Raw genomic sequence first — 24,840 nt, 5'->3', positions numbered from 1 at the left:
TTATAGTAAAGCAAAGATACAAGAATAGTGTAAAAAAATGCATGCATGTATCCTGGAGCTGATATTTACTCTGACCACAACCTACTATTCATAGAAATAAATGTGAAACTAAAGAAAATAAAAGCTATGAAAAGGAAAAAATGGAACTTAGAGAAATTAAAAAATACCAAGGAATTTGGAAATAAATTGGAGAAAGAATTAGAAGAAACAAGTTTTGTCAAAACTGAAGATCCAGAAAAGAAATGGGAACAAGTTAAAGAGAAAATAAAGAAGACATTGGATATGTAAGAGCTAAAAGAATATAAAAAAAAACTTGGATAACTAATGAGATGATTTCTCTAATGGAAGAAAGAAGAAAATGGAAAAATAAAGACATCCCAGAAGGGAAAATACAATATAGAACCCTGAATGACAAATTGAGAAGGGAAGCAGAAAGAAGTAGAGAAGATTGGCTTAAAAAACGTGAAGAAATGGAAAATTATGAGAGAGTGGAAAGGTATGATCTTTTGTATGAAAAAGCAAGAAGCATGAATCACAAGAGAAATGGAATTCAAATCAGAGGCATAGAAATTAAGAATGAAGAAATCATAACTGAAGAAGATAAAATCCTAATGAGATGGAAGGAATACAGTGAAGATCTGTATGACAATTGAAATACACCAAATGAGTTGCCATTAGAAGATATAAAGAAGGTAAATGAAGATGATCTAGGCCCAGAGATTTTGAAGACAGAAGTAGAAATGGCCATTAAAGAACTAAAATGTGGAAAGTCAGAAGGACTTTCCGCTGAAATACCTGCAGAATTCCTGAAACAATTTCAGAAGGAACTGAAGAAATAACCAAAATAATAAATTTAATTTATAACAAAAGAAAATTACCAAAAGATTTTATGACATTTAATATTTATTACTAAATGTATAAAGAGCCAAAGGCTTCATATATTGGAGCTTGCTCCACCCTTACTATGAGTTGCCTCAGTGTTGCACTACAAATGGGTTATGTGTTGCACTATCCAGGTATTTGCTTACGCTTGGACTCGCTGAACTTTATATAGTTTCTATATTCGGCATGAAACTCTTCGAGTTTCTTTTTCGGCTGTGAAACAATATGGGATGTAATATCCCTTAATTTAAATAATTTTACATCGCTGAATTGAAGCCTTTGGCTCTTCATATATTTAGTAATTTATTAGGACACCTTCTTGGCAATTCTTATAGTAGGGTATGTAAGCTCTGTTCGCCACAAACTTGGTATTATCTAGGTCTAGCTACTCACTGATGAGACCTCAAAGGTTGAAACCGGTCTGGGTAGTGACCTTCTCTCATAATGTAGAACAGTAATACAGCTAACAGATAAGCTTAGGCGTTGATGGTTATTCATGACTTATTTTTCATGGTATTAACAACACCACAAACACTTTTATCAACAAAGATGTTTTATTAACGCTAATATTTCGCTGATTTTCAACTCAGCATCATCAGAGCACAACACACATGTAAACGCGACAGTGAGTGAGTGAAACAATATAATTGCAAAAGACAAAAGATCTAAAGTCCTATTTTTGGTGCCCTCTAACGAAAAAAAAAAAAAAACAGTTATCCAGGAGTTTTTCTTAGGATAACCGTCTCTCAAATTTTTGGCAAATTAATGCAACCATATTTGTTAAGGTTGGGAGAATTCTCCAAAGTCATTGCTGACTCAAAAAATAATCTTTCAGATCTATAACAACTCCTATATAGACACTCTTGATTTAATCAAGTCTAAATTTCCCCCAGATATTTTTGAATTATTTCAATTTACCATGAATGCAGGTTACTTTACATGGGGGAGGAAATTCTACAAACAGATTAATGGTACTGCTATGGGTTCCCCCCTCTCTCCCCCGTTAGCAAATTTTTACATGGAACACTTTGAAAACAAAGTACTTACCACAGCTACATACAAGCCACAAGTGTGGTTGTGCTATGTAGATGATGTATTTGCCATCTGGCCCCATGGACAAGACACTTTGGATGCTTTTGTCACCTACCTAAACAGTCAACACCCCAAAATTCACTTCACAGTAGAAAAAGAATCAAATAACTATTTACCATTTCTTGACACATTAGTCACCCGCCTTTCAGATGGATCACTATCTTTTTCTATTTACAGAAAGCCTACACACACAGGAAGATACCTACATAAACAATCACATCATCATCCAGTCCAACAGTACGGCATTTTAAAAACACTTACACACAGAGCCATTTGTTCTAACGATACAGCTCTGACCACTGAACTCCAGTACCTGCGCCATACGTTCTTAGCCAACGGCTACAATCCCTACAAAATAGATAAAATACTACATAGGCCCATTACTCTGCCCTCCCCTAATACACAAGAATACAACATGACCATTTCTATTCCCTATATCAGAGGTACATCGGAAAAGATAGCCAAAGTATTGTTGAAACATGGCCTTCGCACCACCTTCAAACCTCATGTCAAGCTGGCAACTCTGATCTGCTTGCCAAAGGATAAACTTCACCCTTTAGCACACCCAGGAGTGTATGAAGTTCCATGTGACTGTGACTTGGCCTATTATGGGCAAACAGGAAGATCAGTGAACATCCGCCTGGAAGAACATGAAAGATACATTCGCTACTATTACTATGGCAAGTCGGGACTGGCAGACCACGTTTTGGACACTCCTTCACACAGGATTAGATGGAGGAAAACGAATTTGCTATTTAGGAGTTGTTATAGATCTGAAAGATTATTTTTTGAGTCAGCAATGGCTTTGGAGAATTCTCCCAACCTTAACAAATATAGTTGCATTAATTTGCCAAAAATTTGGGAGATGGTTATCCTAAGAAAAACTCCTGGATAACTGTTTTTTTTTTTTTCCCATTAGAGGGCGCCAAAAATAGGACTTTAGATCCTTTGTCTTTTCCAATTATATTGTTTCACTCACTCACTATACATCGCGTTTACATGTGTGTTGTGCTCTGATGATGCTGAGTTGAAAATCAGCGAAATATTAGTGTTAATAAAACATCTTTGTTGATAAAAGTGTTTGTGGTGTTGTTAATACCGTGAAAAATAAGTCATGAGTAATACAGCTCCTAGGAGCTGGGTTTCATATTATGGGTAAATACCAAGAATAGTGATCGGAACTTGCTCCACCCTTACTATGAGTTGCCTCAGTGTTGCACTACCAAATGGGTTATGTGTTGCACTATCCAGGTATTTGCTTACGTTCGGACTCGCCGAACTTTATATAGTTTCTATATTCAGCATGAAACTCTTTGAGTTTCTTTTTCGGCTGCGAAACAATATGGGATGTAATATCCCTTAATTTAAATAATTTAATATTTATACCTATACCAAAGAAAAGGTATAGGTATAAATTTCAGTCTTTTCCTCATTTCCCATACATCAAAAATACTTATGAGAATCTTAACACAAAGAATTGCATCTAAGGTGGAAGAATTTCTTGGAAGGGATCAGTTTGGTTTCAGGAAGGGTAGAGGAACAAGTGATGCAACTGGACTGTTAACAATAATAAGTGAAAGAAGTCTGGAAGTGAATAAAGAAGTTAATATCTGTTATACAGATTTTGAAAAAGCTTTTGACTTTGTAAAATGGGATAAGATGGTGGAAGTAATGGAAAAGATGGGTATAGATTGGAAATACAGAAGGCTAATTATTTCACTATATATGGGACAAACTGCCATGGTGAGAGACATATATGGTACAACAGAACCAGGAATCATTGTACGAGGAGTAAGACAAGGCTGTTTTCTGTCACCAATTTTGTTTAACATGTATTCCGAAGCAATGTTAAAAGAGGCACTGGAGAATTCAGAAGAAGGAATAAAGATCGGAGTTAGACAGATATTTGCAATAAGATACACAGATGACAAGGCATTATTATCAAATACTGAAACAAGACTACAACATCTGTTGAATCCTGTATCAATTATGGAATGAAATTTAATATAAGAAAAACAAAGGTAATGAAAATAGCAAGGAAAGAGGCAAATATGGATATCAGAATAAATGGGAAAAAATTGAATCAAGTGAAGACATTTAAATATCTAGGAAGTGTGATTAGCAGTGATGGAAGATGTAAAAGTGACATAAAAGCAAGAATAGCGATGGGAAGGGATGCCTTTAATAGAAAATGGAATTTATTCAGAAGCAAAATGGATAGAAACCTAAAGAAAAGACTAATAAAACGCTATATGTGAAGTGTTGCCCTCTATGCAGCTGAAACTAGGACATTGATGAAAGAAGAAAGTAAGATTTTGGAAAGCTTTGATATGTAGATTTAGAGAAGGATGGAAAAAATCAAATGGACAGATAAAATAACTAATGAAGAGGTCATAAAAAGAGTAGAAGAAGAAAGAAGTCTGTTAAGGAGGATAAAAAGAATAAAGGGAAACTGGATCGGACATATTCTGAGAGGGAATGAAATCATCAGAGATGCCACCAAAGGAAAAATAGATGGAAAAAAACTCAGAGGAAGAGTAAGGAAAACAATGTTAGATGACATGCTGAATGGAGACAGGTACACAACCTTTGAAAGAGAAGAAAAGTTTTTGCTACTAAGAGAAGAACCTGCTCAATTGTAGAATACTCAAGAAGTAGTAATGATGATATTCGATTGTTCTGGCAATGGAGCAGATTTTCCTTCTAACCACACTATTTGTTACATGTGCCATGTATGGTAATCTTCAAACATTTTCTATAGCACTATACCTCGAGGGCCAATAAGTTTTTTTTCTCATTTCCCTTTTGAAACGCCCAACTCTCACATCCATATAGTAAGACAAATTTAACAAGGATATCAATGAGGTAGTCTTGAAGTTAGCTGCATTTTATTGCCCTTCCAAAATGGCTATATTGGCTGTAACCTCTGAAGAGCAACAGTTGGTTCAGCAATGCATGCTTTAATGTCATGTTTAGACCAGCCACCTCCATGTTGTAAGCTTCCAAAGTTGGTGAAATATTTCTACTTCGAATTTTTTATTGTTAACTAAAATTTTTATACGCATATTGTCTGAAGGCATTGTTTTTTATTTGTGAATGCTGGTCTTTAATCAATAATCACTAAATGCCTTAGAAACTGTCATTTCTTGTAACTGTTCATTCTCTGCTATTAAGTCAATGTCATCAGCATATCAGAGATTGATTTTTTTGCCACCAATTGTAATTCCAATAACACTGTTTATCAAGGTTAAGTTTATTATACGTTGCCAATAAAGCTTAAAACCATCGGTGAAAGTATGCCCCCTTGATGCACACCCCTTTCCATTTTGAAAGGCTTGGTGTAGTTGCCACTGATTTCTATTAAGATTTCTGAAAAACAGTAAAGAGTTTTAATTAGGTGTACTATTTTATTATTTATTCGATACTGGTTCAGTATTCTCCACAACTTCAACAACTGAATCAAAGGGCTTCTGTATATCTATAAAATTGTGACAGTATTTCACTGTGTTCAATTATTTTTCTCCAATGAGATGTACTATAAATAAATGATCTCTTGTACTCTTGTTTTTATGGAATCCTGCTTGGTTTTCTGCTTTCTATTTCCCTCTAAATCCTAGAAAGTAAGATTTTAAGGAAAATTTTGCTTGGATGATTGATTAAACTGATAGTTTAAATCATGCCAATGCTGCAAGATTACATTCTTTCCATCAAAAGTTTGCCATTTTCATCCTCAATTGACCATTTGTGTTAGTGAAGGGTTTTGTTAATTTCCTTATGATTTGGAAAGTGTTTCTAAGGTTGTTTCTTTGTAATTTCTTTTCAATCTTTCCTCATTCATTCATAATCCAGTCCGTTTTAGCAGTTTTATTATTTTTTTTATTTTGTTTAGTACATTATATTTTCCCTGCTATTGTCATCTTTGTTTATAGTTGATTTTAAGGTTCTGCCATGACACAGTAACCCATTCAAAGGGCAGCTAACTGAGAGATCACTCTCTGTCTGTGTGTGGGTGTGTGCACGAGAGAGAGAGAGCATATATTATGAAGATATCAATAAGAACTTCACATTATTAATATTTAAGCATGTGTCAGCAAAAACTAATCTAAGATTACACCTCATGATGCTATACATCATACAATGATAACGTAAAACATGTTTGTATAACCTGACAAACAATTCTTAATTATCTAATTTTGTTTACAAATAAATTAAAAAATTAAATTGTTAATAATTAAACACCAAATTGAGCAATAAAGTTTGCAAAAGAGTACTAAACAACAACAAAATTACCTTTTTTTTGTATAACTGCAATAAGTCATGAATATTATTATTATTGCATCCTCCATGGAGTAGGTAGACTCATCATGGGAGGTTCATTCAACTGACAACATATTTATCACACCAAATCTTAAAATCCTTAACACTCCCTGAATTAACAACACATACTGGTAATGTGTTTCATTCATTGACAATTCTCCATGTAAAAAAAATGTACTCCTCACACCCCTCTTCACCACACTTCTATATCAAATTTTTTCTCTCTTGCCTTCTACTCTTTTTATAATCTCATCTGGATTAATCCAACAAAATCCTCTCACTAACTTAAATGTCTCCATCCTTTCAACTCTTTTCCTCCTATCCACCATACTCTGCAATCCACATTTTTTCAAACTCTCTCAATAGGCAGCGGTGCAAAGTCTTAATATTGTCTTAGTCACTCACCTCAGGATCCTCTCCAATATCTTCACATCACACTGAAAACCAGGTGATGAGAATTGAGTAAATAGTCCAAGAGTGGTCTGATCAGTGCTTTATACATGGCACAACCACTTTCCTTATCATTACATGTTAGAGTACTTCTTATTAAAGAAGTACTATGATTTGCAGCCTTTGCAATACTAGCAATATGTCCTCTAAACTTCAGTCCACTGTCAACTATCCCTCCTAAATCTCTAATGTCATCCACTTCCTGCAGTACAGCACTGTCAATATAATAACAAGGCCCTAAATTTCTGAACTCCAAAATGTAACACCTTACACTTATTGATATTAGAAGTACAACCCACTCCTCTGTTCAAGTAAAAAGTATATTCAAATCTTCCTGAAGGGAATTAACATCAGCAGTGCTACTTATAATTCTTCTCAACATTGCATCATCAAACAATCAAAGATCCCCCACTCAATCCACATGATATATATCATTGGCATACAACTTAAACAGCAGGGGACCCAAGAACAGAACCTTGGGGTATGCCACTGGTTATCCTCTTTTTTTTTTTGAGACACTGCTCTGTCATACACAACCTGCTGACCAATTTAACCAATATACTATTAGTTATCATGTGGTAATCAAACGCTTTTGCAAAGTCCAAGAATATCAATGTATATGATTCGCCGTTATTTAACAAACCCATTACCATATCATAAAATACAAGTAAATTGATAACACAGGACCAACCCTTTACAAATCCATGCTGACCACCATAAACAATGCTATGCCATCAACCTAATCGTGTATTCTATTCCAATCTCTCCAACATCTTGACCACAACTACAGTTATACAGACTGGTCTATAATTAGAAACTTCTATTCTAGAACCATGCTTGTGGAGTGGTACTATTTTGCCTTCTTTCCACTCCTTAGGAACCCTAACCACTGCAAGACTTTCATTAAATAACCAGGGCATGGGCATAGCCAACTGTGGTGCACATTCCTTAAAAATACATGGTGACATGTCATGCACTCCAAAAGTCTTATTAACAACTAATCCAACTAACTCCTGATATACCTCTGATTCTTTTACTTCCAATTCTCCTAATACTTGCTTCCCTTCTATATATTGCACTGCATCATTTACACCAGTATGATATATGCTGATAAAGTGCTCATTCAATAATTCACTATATCCTTTACAACTATTATTTTGTTATTCTGCTGTGATGACTATTCACCAGTGTCCACCTGCCATAAATTATTTCTTTTGCTTTCCATATAGCAGAAAAATTCCCATGAGTTAATACACTGAGTATGATAAAATTACAATCACCGAGTGATTAAAATAATATAATGTGAAGTTATCTCAAAGCTAATTAAGATAAGAGAGTCTTAATTTCCTTAAAAAATTTGATGTACAATTTATCAGATGAAATATATTTCCAGTTTATCAAAAGTCGCTAACTATTCTTATCAGAAAAATCCTTAAGGCTCGCATTCAATATTATTATTATACGGTGTCCAAAGAATCATCGTAGGAGACACAATCTATTATACCTCTCCTTGAACCCATTAACAGACAAAGCACTCACAACTGACTCTGGCAACATATTCCACTCATTCACCACTCTCCAAGCAGAAAATCTAGTCCTCACAACCCTACTAACCACACTTTTATTCAACTCCCAGGGATGACCTCTTGTTCTGGTCATTTTAGCAAAGTGCTGGAACATTTATCCTATAAAATCCTTTAAGCAACTTAAATGTTTCGATCATATCCCCTCTTTTTCTCCTATCAACCAACTTCTACAATCCACACACCTTCTATCCTCATAGGGAACGTTCCACAGGCCACTCACCATCTTGGTCACTTGCCTCTGAATCCTCTCCACCACTTCCTCATCTCCAAGAAGCCCAAGAAATCAGACTTGAGCACAGTAATCGAGATGTGGGCATTCCTTATCTCTACTTGTTAATGAGTTCTTCACTAGCCAAGTAATCTTATGGATTACCTTAGCAATATGTCCTCGAAACATTAACTCACTATCTTGATTAACTATTAATCTACCTAATTTCACATCATCAGCAAACATCTGAATATTTCCTTTCGGGTTATTTCCTATAGCATTTATATACAAATTAAACAGCAATGGTCCCAACACTGAACCTTGTGGCACACCACTAGTCACCTGTTTTCACCTCAATTCTGCCCCTTCACATACCACTTTTTGATAGCTGTTCAGCAGCCACCCTCTTATCCACTTAACCAGTGTCATATCCATCGTCATTTGTTCTAATTTGCATAACAGTGTTTCATGTGGTATTCTGTCAAATGCCTTTGCAAAATCATCATGTAGCCATTTCCTTTATTCAACTCAACTGTTACTCTATTATAAAAAGTTAGTACATTATATTCGCAAAGTCATGTTAACCTTCATACATTACATATTTTATCTACCCATTCTTGAATTCACTTTTGTACCAATTTTTTTTTAGTACTTTTACCGCCATGCATGAGATACTGATTGGGCTAGAATTTGCTACTGTGGTCTTAGAACCTGTCTTATGCAAAGGAATAATTTTGCCCTCTTTCCACTCCCTTCGTAGAACTCTCCAGAGCTGAGACTTAAAATAAACAGCTTAGTCAAAGGCATTGCCAGTTCCCTTGCACATTCTCGTAAAGTCCTAGCTGATGTCCCATTTAATCCCACAGCTGTATTTATGATGTGATTCATGCAATATCCTAAGAACCTCCAATTCATCCACCTCTGTTCTTACATTAGTGTCTGTCATATACGTTAAAGCAGTTACCTCACTAGGACGATATATGCTTGCAAAATGGTCACTCAGTAACTCAATATTTTATCCGCTTCTGTCTCCTCATGATCATCATCACTTATTAAGGTTAATAGTCCATAGTTATTCTTCTTCTTACTTGCCACATAATGAAAGAACTCTTTGGGATTTCCTCTAGACCAGTGTTTCTCAATATTTTTTGGATCATGCCCCACCTCAATGTCTCAAAGATTTTGATGCCCCCCCCCTAGCATAATAGTCAGCCAAGTTCTGAAAAAGTATAATATAAATATGTACATTTTCTAATTCCCCTCAAAAAATATTCAAATTGCCCCCCTGTGGGGAGTACGCCCCACGTTGAGAAACACTGCTCTAGACCAATGTTTCTCAACCTGTGGTTCGCGACGATGGGACAGGTGGTCCACAGACAGGCATATTAATTAAATATATATATATATATATTTTTAATTATCCAAATAAAACAAATTAAAATTGAATAAGTAAGCAAAATTATTGAAATCAAATGGAGACTCAGAATGTTCAAAGGCAGAAGCAATAAACTATATTGTTGTTCTCTTCATCCCTCTTTTATTATTCGTCATTCTGCCACTAAACTTGTAGCGGCAAAATGACGAATAATAAAAGAGGAGTGAAGTGAACAACAATATAGTTTTATTGGCATAGACAGTATGGCAAGATTTCTTAAATGCCAAAAAAGAGCCGCCCGGGGCAGATATCCCACCCCCAGCTATACCTCTGTAACTTAGTGGTCCGTAGAATTGTTTTTAGGCATTTTACTGGTCCTTGGGCTTAGAAAGGTTGAGAAACGCTGCTCTAGACTGCTCAGCTAAATTCTTCTCATAATCTCATTTGGTCTTCCTTGCCATGCTGGTCACCTTCATGCTTAATGATATTATTCATCCATCTAACTCCTACCAAATTAACCCTCCTTACCCTAGGTATACAATTTAATACTGCTTTCTCTAGATGACCCTTAACTATATCCCATGCACTACTAACATCCTTACCCTGCAGTGTTTTATGCCATGGTAGAGATTTAAGCTTTTTCCTAAGCATGTCATAATCACCTGCCTAGTAGTTCCACAAATACCCCATCTTGATAGAATATTCCTCATGTTTTACAATCTCCCAAGTCGAGAGCACCTAGTGTCACTTTCATCAATTGGAGGCAATGTTGTCACCTTGATTATGGATAGCTCTTCTGATCCTATGACCAGGTCCAATATTCTGCCACCCCTAGTCCCCTCCATCACATGCTGCCTTAATTATCCCTCAGCAAGTGTATAAATTCTATTTCCTTCCTGCCATGTGATCTTTCTTTCTTCCAGTCTATATCTCCATAGTTGAACTCCCCCATAATAATCACTCGACCTGTACTCATTGTACTAATTTGGCAATGCATGTCTTCCAGATCATCTGTGGAACTCCCTGCTATAGATCAGAGAGTTATAGCAGGGAGTTCCACAGATGATCTGGAACATCAACAACCAACTGATTTTGTCTTATTGGCCTTAATCTCACACCAGACTGCTTCAAATGAACAGCCACCCTCCCACCTGTCTCTTGTTCTTTTTGGCTGCAATTCATCTTCTGTCATCAGCAGTACTCCTCCCCCATCCTATCTTCCCAGAAAATACTAAACCGTTCACATTCAATCCCTGTAACTACATCATCTGCTGTTAGCCAGGTCTCACTAATGCCTATAACTTTTGGCGAGGTCACACTAACCAATGCCAAAATTCCTCCCTCTTCTTTCTGAATTGACTACCCTATTCAATATTTTTGCTTGAGAGACTAGATTCCTCAGTCATTTTCACACTCACTCACTTCATGGGTGTCCTCACACAAACTCACTTACTTCCACCCTAATTGTTAAGTTTAAAACAGTGTTCAAACCAGTTTTAAGTTATGGACTTGATCAAAGACTATATCACTATATTAGAACCACACGAGGGCTCTGAGGAAAATTAGGCGAGTGAACAGATATCAATGGCAGAAATAAAATAAATCTGCTAATGCCTTTTATTACCTATACACAGTAGGCGAGGCCATTTAGCCCTATCTAACTTTTCGAGACTGAGGGGGCAGTTCAATCTACACCAGCAACCAATCAGAGATAGATGGCACAAGACCATCACTAATTATACATGGTACCTGGTGAAAAGAGGAGGCTGATAAGTGCTGCTATTTCATGGTCCTGAATCCCTAACACTATATTTTGCTGTCTGAAATAGTGTGGGTTCTAGGGCTGATTTTCTTGAGTTTATGGGATGAAAGAAAAAGTTTCCAGGAAAAAAAAAAAAAAAAAACTCTTGTCCATGTGAAAGACAGACTAACTTGGAAACCAGTTGAAAAAAGGCTTAGAAAAAGTTTCTCTAGTTTATGTTCAACTTTTATCGAACTTAGGTGACCATTCTTCAGGCAGCCTAGCACCGTGAATGCACACAATACTTCAAGTGAGCTATAAAGACTCTGTCAATGGCCGAATCATACTAAAAATGAAGATATTAGAAAGGAACTTGACATTGTTAGCATTCAAGAATGTGTAAGTAGAGTTAATCTAAGGTAGTAAAAAAAAATCAGCTAATCAAAATCAAGTCTTCCTTCATGCAGCCAAGCGTCGTGGTGTGCAAATGCCACATCCACTGAGCTACACAGGCTATTTAAATAGAATAGGTAAGGAAATATTAGCAAAACAGGTGTTTGGTGCCAAGATGGCAAGAAAGAGACCAAGAGGAAGACTAAGGTTTATGGGATTGATTAAGTCAGAAGTGCCTTGAAGCATGAAATGTCAAATATGACAATACTGGAGTGCTGACAAGTAACAGACTAATTTGGAGAGAAATTGTGGATAGGAGATTAATAATAATGTAAACTTAATCATGTAGTGATGTAACAGTAGCCTGAACATCCCTTGAGGGTAACACATCAAGAAATGGAGATGGAGATAAAACCACTAGCTTTTCCTGCCATAAAAATAGCATCTATTTTCCTTTTTATCTTCAAAAAACATGTACTCTTCAGCTCAAGGTATTTCTTATTTGCATAACTCCTAATCCTAAATATGTATACCTATGCTCTCGAAAGGATCAGCTTCCTTCCCTTTCCCATCTAGGAGTATACCAGATTCATTATTTTTATTGATTTTTCATATTATGGGCAGATATTCTTAGAAGAAAATGAGGATTATATTAAATTCCATGAACCTGATAAATCTGGTCTTGGCAGTCACACAGTTTCTTTGAGACATGATCTTCATCAGAAAGTGAGTGTTAAATCAAAGCCATTTTTAATGAAAAGATTGTATAAAGTTGTGATGTTATTTATCAACCCAACTGAAATAAGAATATACTCTTATTGAATATATAATATTAAAAAATATAATATCCCTCACTACTTTAACTGCTTTTTTTTTGTTTTTGTTTCAGACTAATGACACTGCAGGCAGTTCTCCCTCATGCTTGTAGCATCATATAACATACTTATTAGTAATAGCTATTCTCTTAAATTTAATTACTTTTATACTGAGAATGGTTAAGAATCATAACTGAAAATTCTGTAGTTATCAAAATTTATTTTCTATATGTCAGTACTTTCTGTTTCCATTATTAATCTAACTCTGGGTGTTAGTTCTGGAGTAAAATTTCTCAGCAGTAGAGGATTACCATCACAATCAGAGATATTGGTTTCTAGGCTATTCATGATTCTTTTAATGTCTTTCTAGCAGTATTAGTAAGCATCATGCTGAGTGCAATTTAGAAGTTACTTCAGTGAAGCTATTTAAGATGTAGTCAATGTAAATGTCCTCTCTGAAATTCCAGCAACTATGTCTACTAATAAAAATGTCAGCTATGTAGATGCTTCTCGTGTGCTGCCATGCTACTTACTCATTACTCGGCTCACAAAAGATTTTTTAGATTTACAGAATAACTATTCTATTTGCTATCATTATATTACCAAGTTTAATACTGCCAACCAACTTTAAGAAGTAATCAACTTATTCAAATAATTTTATCTGATTCCTAGAGAAAAACAGAAAATGTAAGAGACTATGACACACACTGAAATCAATCTTTAAAAATTTGAAGGATATTTATTTTGAATGTTGGTTATAGTTATCATAACTGTAACCAACATTCAAAATTAAAATATCTTTCAGATTAGTACTTTCGTGGTATAAACACCAATTGTTGTGTTGGTGTTGTTTATACAATTAGGCAATGTTATGAATAACTACCAACACCTAAGAAAATCATTACACTTATAAAACAGTTTTACTCATACGAACAATACTTACATTTGTTTCACTATCTCGAATTATGAAATCTCCATCTTCAGCATATTTATTAAGTATCTGATCACATTCACTACGTGTAATTTTACCAAAATACCATGGTCTATCACATGCTTTATTTTTATGCTGAATTCTAGGAGATCCACCACTGGCTCCACGTGGTGGTTTCAAAGGTTCATGGGGAGTACCGTTCATTTCCATTGCAACATTAGAAATATCACATATCTTATTTGCTGAGGAGTCTGAACCATTTGATTCGGATTTGCCTGATGATATGACTTGTAAGTAATTTTTAGGCACTAAACCTACTTGCCCTTTTTTATTGCGAGCTCTCCACCAGTCTGGGTCACCAGCTGGATGTTCCAAAATTTCTAACTGTTCACCTTTCTGGAAAGTAAGTTCCTCATCACTTTGAGATGTGAATGAATATAGCGTTATTACTATATCATTACTTTGTAGCAAATTCTGGTAAGTAACTGTCACGGGTTCTTCGGAAGGAATGTTTGGAACCACTTCAGGAGGGATTTCTTCATCTTCTTGAACATAATTTGAAGGAAACCAGCCAACATGACTATCACTTTCACCTTTCCACCATCCATCACTTGATTTTTCCATAACAATAACTCTTGTCCCTTTCATTAGAGATATTTCATCTGACTGTTGAGCATCATAATTATATTTTACCAAAGCCGAGGTGTTCAAACATGTTTTGTTTGCTGGGGCTACAATTTTTGGGGAATTAATATTAAGATCTTTGGCAGCTACAGGTGAAGAGGTTGGAGAGGTTTTAGATTCACTTCTCTTTCTTACTTTTTTCCTAATGCTGTCAAAAATTGAAGGCTTTTCTCGCTTTACATAATTTGAAGGAACAAACCCTGACTGATTTTTAGAATTCTGTACTTTCCACCAATGTTTACTATCATCAAGAAGTATTAATCTCTCATTTTTCTTAATGTCCAGTTCTTGACTTCCTTGAGCTGTATAATCATATTTTGCTATAACACATACTTCTTCACCACTCTTACCTATAAAAAATAAAATAAATATTAAAAAAAATTACAATCCATTATAAAACCGAATATTTTCAAATATAACTGAATAACTGAAAAAAAAAAAGGTTATTGAAAGAGCATTATTTATGTTTATAAAATCAAAAATTATTTAAATCACTTAAATTTAATATGTATATCGATGTATAAGGTACTCCATATACTGATAGTAACAATACAATCAATGCAAAATCAGTGTAAATTATCTAATTATTATAATTACATGACAACTCCAAAGACTCATTGAGGGAGGGCACCTGCTCTACAACTCTGTGTCCACCACTCAATCCACCAACTACAGCGAACCATGTCATCTATACCAACACCATCTACTGCCTGCCACCACCACTAGTATTTTCACAGACAATCACCGACATCCATGCCCAAGGCAGGATTCGAACCCGCAGCCAAAAGGCTGCGGAGCGGATACACTACTAACCTCTCAGCCAACACCAGGCTGGCATCATCATCATATTAAGTTTTATTGTGCAAAACTATGGTATGCCCACATTTGAAATACTATATGCAGGTCAAAGGCTCTTAATAGGATTGGGGGGGGGGGAGATACATGGACAACTCAGCCCATAACGGCACCATGAGAAACACGACAGAAAGACAACTTAAAACATGAGTGAATAAAATACTGTATGCAACAAATGATCAAATCAGTATAAAGATATAAAATAACCTTGATTAATGGATTTTTTTTACTTTATTCACTTCGAATCAGACAGAATCTATCCAAATGAACATGACTAAACCAGAATAGTCAAATTGAAATACTGTATAGAAGGCAATTTCCATTGTCTAAAGTAATGGAAAAGGTCATCAACAGTCAACTTCTCATTACCGCCAACTATTCAGTGACCACCAATGCAAATTCTATAGTCAAAATCCAGAGCAGATATTGTCCACATCACCTATCCCTGGATACATACCATGAAAAGGTTCAGAGACAACTGTGCAATTGACATTTTCAAGGCATCTGATGGGGTTCAGCATCACTTCTTAACAAAATGCCATTTTATGGTCTACCTTCCACCCAGAATAACTGAATTACCAGTTCTCAGGTCATTCACTGAGTGTAATTAGTAGAGAATGTTCTAGCTTTAGATTTTCCAACTAATGCAGCTGTTTTCTCAGGACACTGTTATTTTACCCACCCTGTTCCTTGAATATACTGGTTTCTAAAAATTAATGAACAAAGAGAAAAATTGCAATAACTCTGCGGCAGGGGGGGGGGATATATGAAAGTTAGGTACATTATGTAAGAATATGATGGCAAGCTTGGTTATTATATACAAATGAGTGGTGTTGTCAGCAGAATGTGCAAATGAACCACGGCATAAAAGCAGGAATTCTGGAATGGTTTTCCACATCATGTCTGAAGTGAGAACAAGACATTCCGTGATAGTCATATTTTTGGATAGGCCTCCAAGACAACATTTAGCCAATGAATTCAAGTGGCGAGCCATTCCATGATTCACAGACTTTAACCAATTTCAACAGTCACAAACAACTTCTCAGTGGGTGATCAATATATCTGATTATCTGCTCGCCGAAACAGGAGTGCTACCCAGAATCAGCTATGATCTGACCTTGTATCGGCTACAGGGACAGTGGTATCTGCTTCCACTGTGTGCAGAAGCCTTCACAAGGTGATCTCTGTATGCCAGGCACCCAGCAGTCTGCATGCCCCTATCTTCACACCACAGGAGAGTGTGTGAAATGGGCCAGGCTCCACATCAACTGGACCCAGAATAGGGGTTTGGTACTGTTTATAGACGAGTCTCAATTTGCCCAAAAAAGCAATATGAAGTGTGCTCTGATCTGGAGAACCAGGGACACATTATCACCCATCTAATATCCATGATAGGGACAGTCATGGTGGAAGTAGTGTGATGGTTTGGGAGTCATCTTGCTGGGTGGATGCACCAACACACATGTGATTCCTAGCAAAACCATGAATTTTGCAACTTATAGAGACAAAGTCCTATTTTTTTATGAAGGTGCAATAATGGAGACATTTATCTCACAAATTGCTAATGGTCATTCTCATCAAGTGAAACTCGTGGATCAATATCTTCAAGATGAGACTATCGTATGTATGGACTGGCTGGCCAGGTTTCCTGATCTTAATCCTATTGAATCCTTTCTTTCATAGTTACAGATCAACAGCATTCATTATTAAAAATTTATGGAAACAACTACTGTGTTACAGTAAAACTTCAGTTTAATGTAAACCAAAATAATCACTTGACATTTCAATCCTCATATAGAGGTCATCATCTAGAGTATACACATATACAAAGAAACAAGCTACATTACTCTATATGGTATGCTAAGTCACAGTAATATGGTCAACCATTAAAACTAATGGCCTGACATCTGGTGAAAAAAATTCATATCAAAGCTAGTGTACTGTTATTTATTATCTATTTGGTTACAAATCATTAAGATATGTTAAGCTAGAGAAGAACATGCTCTCACATAAATATAGATGATGGCCAATATGAGCTGAAATTATTGCTTACAGTCCTGAAGTAAGAATTTGCTGGAAAACTTGAACTTTAGTGGGCTGGATGTGTAAATTTTATTCATATGAGGATTTTGTATGATAAGAAACAGGTAGTTTTCCAATCAATTAGTGTAAGGTGTTAAGAGAGTGATTTGAGAGACTTGCTTTACCAAAATTGTTAAATCCAGTTTCACTAATATAAGTTACAGGTACAATGGATGCATATACCCCATGGTAGGCCAGGGCTGAGGGTGGGAGAAGATCCTTGGAGGAGCTGAATGTTTTATTAATTTTATAGGTGGTATAAAAGTAGCAAATCTGAAAATCTGAAAATAAACCCCAACTCAACATCACCAGAGTTAAAGATCGGTACAATCAACGTAAGAAGCCTGAATGGCAAAGAAATGGAGCTAGCTGAGGAATTAGATAAGTACCAGATCGATATAATAGGGGTGACTGAAACAAAAAAGACCAAAACTGGTGAGATCTTTCTGAGCAATAAATACAAAATGTTATATTCAGGCAATGACAATCAAGGAAAAGAAGGAGTAGCCATAGTATTCGACACAAAATACGAGGCTAATCTTCTTGAATGGCAGTCAGTCTCAAGTAGAGTAATGCGGGCAAATATGAGAATGGGGAACTGGACAATGAGACTTATTTGTGCCTATGGTCCCACAGAAGGTTCTACTAAGGTAGAAGTGGAGGAATTTTTTGAGGCTTTAGAAAAAGCAACTGACACAATGAAAAATGAAAAGTTGGTCCTTGTTGGGGATCTAAATAGCAGAGTAGGAAATGATTGTGAGACATACAAAAATATTTTGGGAAAATTTGGAGAAAAGAGCAAAGCTAATAATAATGGCAAATATCTGTTGGATTTCTGCTCAGGACATGGACTGGTTATTATTAACACCATGTTCCAACATAAAAATGTGCACAAATTCACATGGAGAGAAGAGGCAAGGAATAAGAAAAGTCTCATTGACTATGTTATTGTTGATAGTGATGTTTTCTCCCTGGTGCAGGACACCAGAGTGTACAGAGGATTTGAAATTGGAAGTGATCACTATTTAGTCTTGAGCAGGATAAAATTGAATTTCATATTGAAAAGAATAACATGTAAGAAAGTTTTAAAGCGAATAAAAGTTGAGCAGCTCTCAGATGTGAGCTGTAGACTAAAATACACAAAGATTATTGAAGGAAAAATGAAAGAGTTTGAGAACAGGAATCAAACCTTGGAGATTCAGTGGCAAACTCTGAAGAAAACATTGATTGATTCTGCCAGAGAGGCATGTGGTGAGGTTGTTTGTAAGGATAAAAAAATCAGAACTCCTTGGTGGACACAGGAGGTTAAAGAGGCAGTGAAGGAAAAGAAGAAAGCATACCAAAAGTTCCTGTCAAATAAGTCAGCTTGTGCTCTTAGAGAATATAGAGACAAATGCAAGAATGCTAAACACTCTGTAAAACTAGCTAAACAAAAGTCATGGGAGGACTTTGGCAAGAATATAGAAAATAAATATCAAGAAGGTGGCAAAATATTCTGGAGGTTGTTGAAGAAGCTTAGGAATGGAGGAAAGAGTGCTGTAAAAGGAATTAGAGATGATAAAGGTGAAATGAAAACAGGAGAAAAAGATATCCTTGAAGTATGGAGTAATTACTTTGAAAAACTGCTAAATGAAACAAGCAGTGATGACAGCACAGTGGTAAAAAACACTGACCAGGCATGCAGTCAGGAATACATATCCATACTTGAAGTAGAAAAAGCCATCAAAGGCTTGAAATGTGGAAAGGCAGCAGGAGTAGATGATATTCGACCAGAAATGCTGAAGTATGGTGGTATAAGAGTCTTACAGTGGCTGCACTGCATAGTTCAGAAAGCCTGGACAGAGGGACGAATTCCCGATGATTGGAGTAGAGCTCTCATAGTACCCATATATAAAAAGGGAAATAAAACTGCATGTGAGAATTACAGAGGTATTTCCCTACTTAGTGTTCCTGGCAAGATCTATGCAAGTATACTTGAGAAACGGTTGAGAAGAATTGTGGAAGAAAAGCTTGGTGAAGAACAAGCTGGATTCAGGCCAAATAGAGACTGTCAGGATCAGATCTTCACTTTACGACAAATAGTCGAGAAAGCATGGGAATATAACAAAGATCTGTATTTAAGTTTTGTCGATCTGGAAAAGGCATATGACAAGGTGCCAAGAGAGAAGCTATTCAATACGCGGCAGTTATATGGTGTCAATGGGACATTATATCAAGCAATACTTAGTCTTTATATGAGTTGTAAGTCAGCAGTTCGAATTGAAGGAAGTACAGGAAGATGGTTTAATGTTAAATCTGGTGTGAGACAAGGATGTACATTATCCCCTCTGTTATTCATTATCTATATGGATCACATTATGAAGGAAAGTGGTATTAAACATGATATCAAAATTGGAGATGTTAATGTCAGCTCTTTGCTTTATGCGGATGATGTTATACTTCTAAATAAATCCGCTACAAGTCTGCAAGATTCTCTGACTAAATTGAATAGCTCTTGTAATAGATATGGTATGAAGGTCAGCAATAAAAAGACAAAGACAATGAAAATAGGCAGAATCATTGAAAATGTCAACTGTGTTGTGAATGGAGAACCTTTGGAACAAGTAAAACATTTCAGCTATTTAGGCACGATTTTTACTGAAGATGGTAAATTAAATATAGAAATAGACAACAGAATCAGCAAAGCTGGTATGGTGGGAAGTCAATTGAATAAATTCATATGGAATAAGAGAGAAATTAGTCGGAACACTAAATTAGCTGTATACAAGACAGTGTTCAAACCAGTTTTAACTTATGGATCTGAGAGCTGGGTCAGAAGTAAAACACTTGACCAAAGACTAGAGACTGCAGATATGAGAGTCCTGAGAAAGATTATAGGCGTGAACAGATGGCATCAATGGCAGTATCATATTAAAAACGAGGATATTAGGAAAGAACTTGACATTGTCAGCATCCAGGAATGCGTTAGCAGAGCTAATCTCAGGTGGTATGGTCACTTAAACAGAATGGGTGAGGAAAGATTAGCAAAACAAGTGTTCTCTGCCAGGTTGGCAGGAAAACGACCGAGAGGAAGACCAAGATATAGGTGGATTGATACGGTACAAAGTGCTTTAGACGATAGAAATATAAGATCTGATAATATTGGAGTGTTGACAAGTAACAGACTGATTTGGAGGAAAATTGTAGATAGGAAATTAATAATGATGTAATTTTTTTCATGTAGTACTATCATATCCTGTACACCCCTTGAGGGTACATGGCAGGAATTTGATGATGATGATGATGATGGTATAAAAGTAGCATAAGATTGTTCTAGTAGCAAGGCTTATATGTTGGTCATGCATAACTGGTAATTAGTTTACGGAATTAACAACGCATATAAAGTATATTAATTAAAGAAAACTTTAATAAACAACTTCTATATTTCGGCAACGTCACGCTGCCATCTTCAGGAACATAAAGATATGGTATGTGCACGCAGGCACTAACAAAAGCAAATGAGGAAGAAAGCAAGAAACTAATATTGTTCCTAAAGTCCTAATGGTGCCCTCTGGTGGGCTAATTTGGTTGTCTTGGCAGTTGGGCTGAAGTTCTCAAAATGTAGGTCTCCCAAATTTGGGGTAGTTTAATGCACCCAAATTTGTTGAGGTTAGAAACGTTTTTTTAGAGCTGCTGAAGATTCCTTGAATAATCTTTCGTATTTAAACTTGCTGCAGTGTATTATTTTTGTTTTCTTCCAACGAATTCTATGGTGGGTATCTAAGGCATGGTCTGCCAGCCCAGAGCGGCTGTACTGGTGAAACGCATAAGATTGTAATGGCACAGAATTCCATTTATTTTATCTGATAACCCTTTAATGTATGACATAGCTATAGTTTAACTGTAATTTGTATAATATGCATTTTTGATACTTTTATGAACAATTTTGTTAATGGTATTTATTGTATGGCCATTATTTATAAATTTATTGCTAATAATTTGTAATTCTTCTTTAAGAGCTTATTCATTAGAGCAAATTGTTATAGCTCTGTTTTTGAGGGCGTTAATGACTTCAAGTGTTTGTGAAGGATGGTGATAAGAGTTATTACTGTACTGGCACCCTCATGGAGTCTGAAGACTCACTGCGGGAGACCCAAACTATCCACACAATCTATCACACCTCTCCTTCCTTGATCCCATTAACAGATAAAGCACTCGCAACTGACTCAGGCAACCCATTCCATTCATTCACAACTCTAAAAGCAGAAAATCTAGTCCCCACATCCCCTACACTAACTACACCTTTATTCAACTTCCATGGATAACTCCTTGTTCTGGCCCCTCCAGCCAAGTGCTGAAACATTTCCCCTGCATCAATCCTAAAAAACTCTTTAAGCAAGTTAAATGTTTCTATTATATCTCCTCTTTTTTCTCCTATCAGCTAACTTCTGCAATCCACACACTCTCAAACCTATTTTCATAGTGAACATTCCACAGACCACTCACCTCTGAATCTTCTCCACAACTTCCTCATTCCCAAGAAACCCAGGAACATAAGCATAGTAATCCAGATATGCACATATCAAGGCATTATAAAGAGGAATAACAACTTCCTTTATCTCTACTTGTTAATGTGTTCTTCAATAGTCAAGTAATCTTATGGGCTACCTTAGCAGTATGTCCTCTGACTGACTCTCTGTCTAGCACTACTACCCTTCAATCTCTGGTTGCATATATTTCCTGGAGTACACCATCAATGTGATACACAGCTTGTAATCTTCATCCCAAAATGCACAACTTTACATTTCTCCACATTAAACTGACACCCATTAACTTTTGCCCATACTGACAGCCTATTTAAATCTTCCTGCAAGCTCTCCACATCACCTTGATTAACTATTACTCTACCTAATTTCGCATAATCAGCAAACAACTGAATGTTTCCTTTCAGGTTATTTCCTATATCATTTATGTATAAATTAAACAACAATGGTCCCAACACCAAACCTTGCAGTACTAGTCACCTGTTTTTACCTTATTCTGCTCCTCCAGTATCACAATGATGGCACTGTACTCCAGGAATGGATATGACACCCCCAGTGTCATATCCATTCCCATTTGTTCTAATTTGCATAACAGTTCTATTTGGTATTCCGTCAAATGCCTTTGCAAGTTAGTATGTACCGTATTTGCTGGCATATGAGACGTACTTTTTTCTTTGAAAATAGGTCTGAAAAACAGGGTGCGTCTTATATGCTGATACTCAGTTTTTTATTACTTCCATTTCTAGAAATTTTCTCTGTTCCGAGTTACGCAATTTCTTTCTTGCTTCCTTACGGTGTGTGAGAGCATTCCAGTTACATAAAATTCAGTGGATGCGCATGTGCTGTCATCGACGATCACAGCTGTGTTTCTGTTCGTTTAAACTTTCTAATTTTTGTGTTGTTGTGAACGGTGATAAATTTCTGCTGTTAAATTTTCTCTAAATTTCTTGGCAAATTATGGCTGAAAAACAAAAACGCCGGCATTGCTACAATATTGCATACAAGCTACGTGTGATTGAGTATGCCAAAGAACATGGAAACAGGGCTGAAGAAAGGCATTTCGGGCCATCCCCAACTGAGAAAATGATAAGAACTTGGTGGAATCAAGAAGAGGATCTAAACAAAACAACTCAAAGTAAACATAACCTAAAAAGTGGAACTGGAAAATGGCCAGAACTTGAGGCAGAACTGAATGCTTGGATTTTAGACCAAAGAAAAGCGGGACTTTCAGTATCTACAAAAATGATTATTCATTAAGTGAAAGCCGCTAACAGAGGGATTGCCAACTTTACTGGATCAACATCATGATGTTCAAGATTCATGAAGAGAAACCAACTATGTATGCAGACTAAACCAAAAATATCACAAAAGATGACATCTGATTATGAAGAAAAATTTACCGAATTTCATCGATTCGTCATTAATGCAAGGAAACGAAAGATAAAGTTTTTTCCTAAAAAATGTGTAGAAAAAATGGGGTGCGTCTTATATGCTGGTAAATACAGTATATATACTATATAATGTTAGTATTTATATTAGCATGTACAGATACAAGTTAGCACATATATACTGGCTGGTATGTGTAGGCTTGCAGTAGACAGTCAAGGATATTCTGCCTGAGGGAAGACATGTGACGAGTGTATCCAGGAAAGGAAGTGATTTTTGTTAATTAAGAGGGAGATGTTAAATCCCGTTTTATTTTATAGCCGGGTACAAAACTCGGGTCGAAATCATTCGACCTGTAAAGAGTTTCAATGCCGAAAAAACTATCGGCAGAACCAAGTGTAAATGATCACTTGGATAGTACAACACCAGGGCAACTCTATGCAAAGGTGGAGCAAGTTCCCTCACTAACTTTAATATTCTTTCATAATGTAAAACCCAGCTCCTAAGAGATGTATATATATTGTTTTATATTATGAGAAGAGGTCACTACCCAGACCGGTTTCAACCTTTTTTGAGGTCTCATCAGTGAGTAGGTAGACCTGGAATATCAAGGTTTTAAGTGAACAGAAACTTACATACCTCTACTATCGAATTGCCAAAGTGGTGTACTATATATTGTTAAATAATGTAAACTACAAAGATAATAAGCCGAAAGAATAAAACGGAATTTAACATCTCCCTCTTAATTAACAAATTTGCCGGTAAAATAGCCTTTCGGCTTATCTTTGAAGTGAATTTTGGTTTTCAATTTCAATAACAAATTGTATGTGCTTAATGTTGTTCGTTCAGGTGGCTAAGGAAGGTGTTTAAAGTTTGGCCGACATGTGGCCAGATAACAAAATCATCCACGTATCTAAGCCAAACTTGTGGGTTTTAAAGTAAAGGAACCTAGAGCATGTTGCTCAAAAGCTTCCATATCAAAGGTAACAATTGCAGGGAAGGGAGATAGTGATGAGCTCATGACTGTATCTTCTCTTTGTAGATAAAAATTATTTTGCCACACAAAGCACAAAGTAACCAAAATGTAGGCAAAGAGAGCCGTAGTACTGGTCAGAAATTTGTTCTGTAAGAGAAGAATTGCGTCACTGATTGGGACATTTCTGACAAAGGCAGAAACATCAAAACTGACTAATAAATCATCTTTGCAGAGCATTATGTTTTTAATTTTGTTCGTGAAGTGTGTTCTTTATATAGGAGAGGAATGATCTACCAACTCCATAAGTGTTGACGCTAATTTCTTGGCTAGGTAATAATTAGGTCTGTCTATATCTTCAACTATTGGCTGAAGAACATTATGTTTGAGTACTTTGGGAATCCCATATATTCGAAGAGTTGGTGTAATGGGATTTTTTTTAACAGTGTCCGATGGCCAAGAAGTGACAAACTTAAATAATTTAACAGTTTTCTTCTAATCCTGTTAGTTGGATTAGAGTTCACAAATTGATAAGTACTGCTATCAG

The 24,840-nt window shown here is 36.0% G+C and overlaps 1 protein-coding gene across 1 annotated transcript in view; it reads right to left on the bottom strand.

The window, feature by feature from the left end:
• Positions 1–24,840, bottom strand: part of LOC150109430 (SH2/SH3 adapter protein dreadlocks-like) — a 96,918-nt gene that overhangs the window by 35,582 nt on the left and 36,496 nt on the right. Inside the window, exon 2 of the mRNA XM_090408151.1 lies at positions 13,803–14,824. Coding sequence (XP_090264277.1) covers positions 13,803–14,824 — 1,022 coding nt within the window. The remainder of the gene's footprint in view (positions 1–13,802; positions 14,825–24,840) is intronic.

Source organism: Typopeltis vanoorti, chromosome 2 (assembly GCF_054136105.1).
Source record: "Typopeltis vanoorti isolate ZY-2024b chromosome 2, IOZ_Tvanoo_1.0, whole genome shotgun sequence".
NCBI lineage: Eukaryota > Metazoa > Arthropoda > Arachnida > Uropygi > Thelyphonidae > Typopeltis > Typopeltis vanoorti.
Note: the sequence above shows the minus strand (reverse complement) of the source record. Positions and strands in the feature narration are given on the sequence as shown.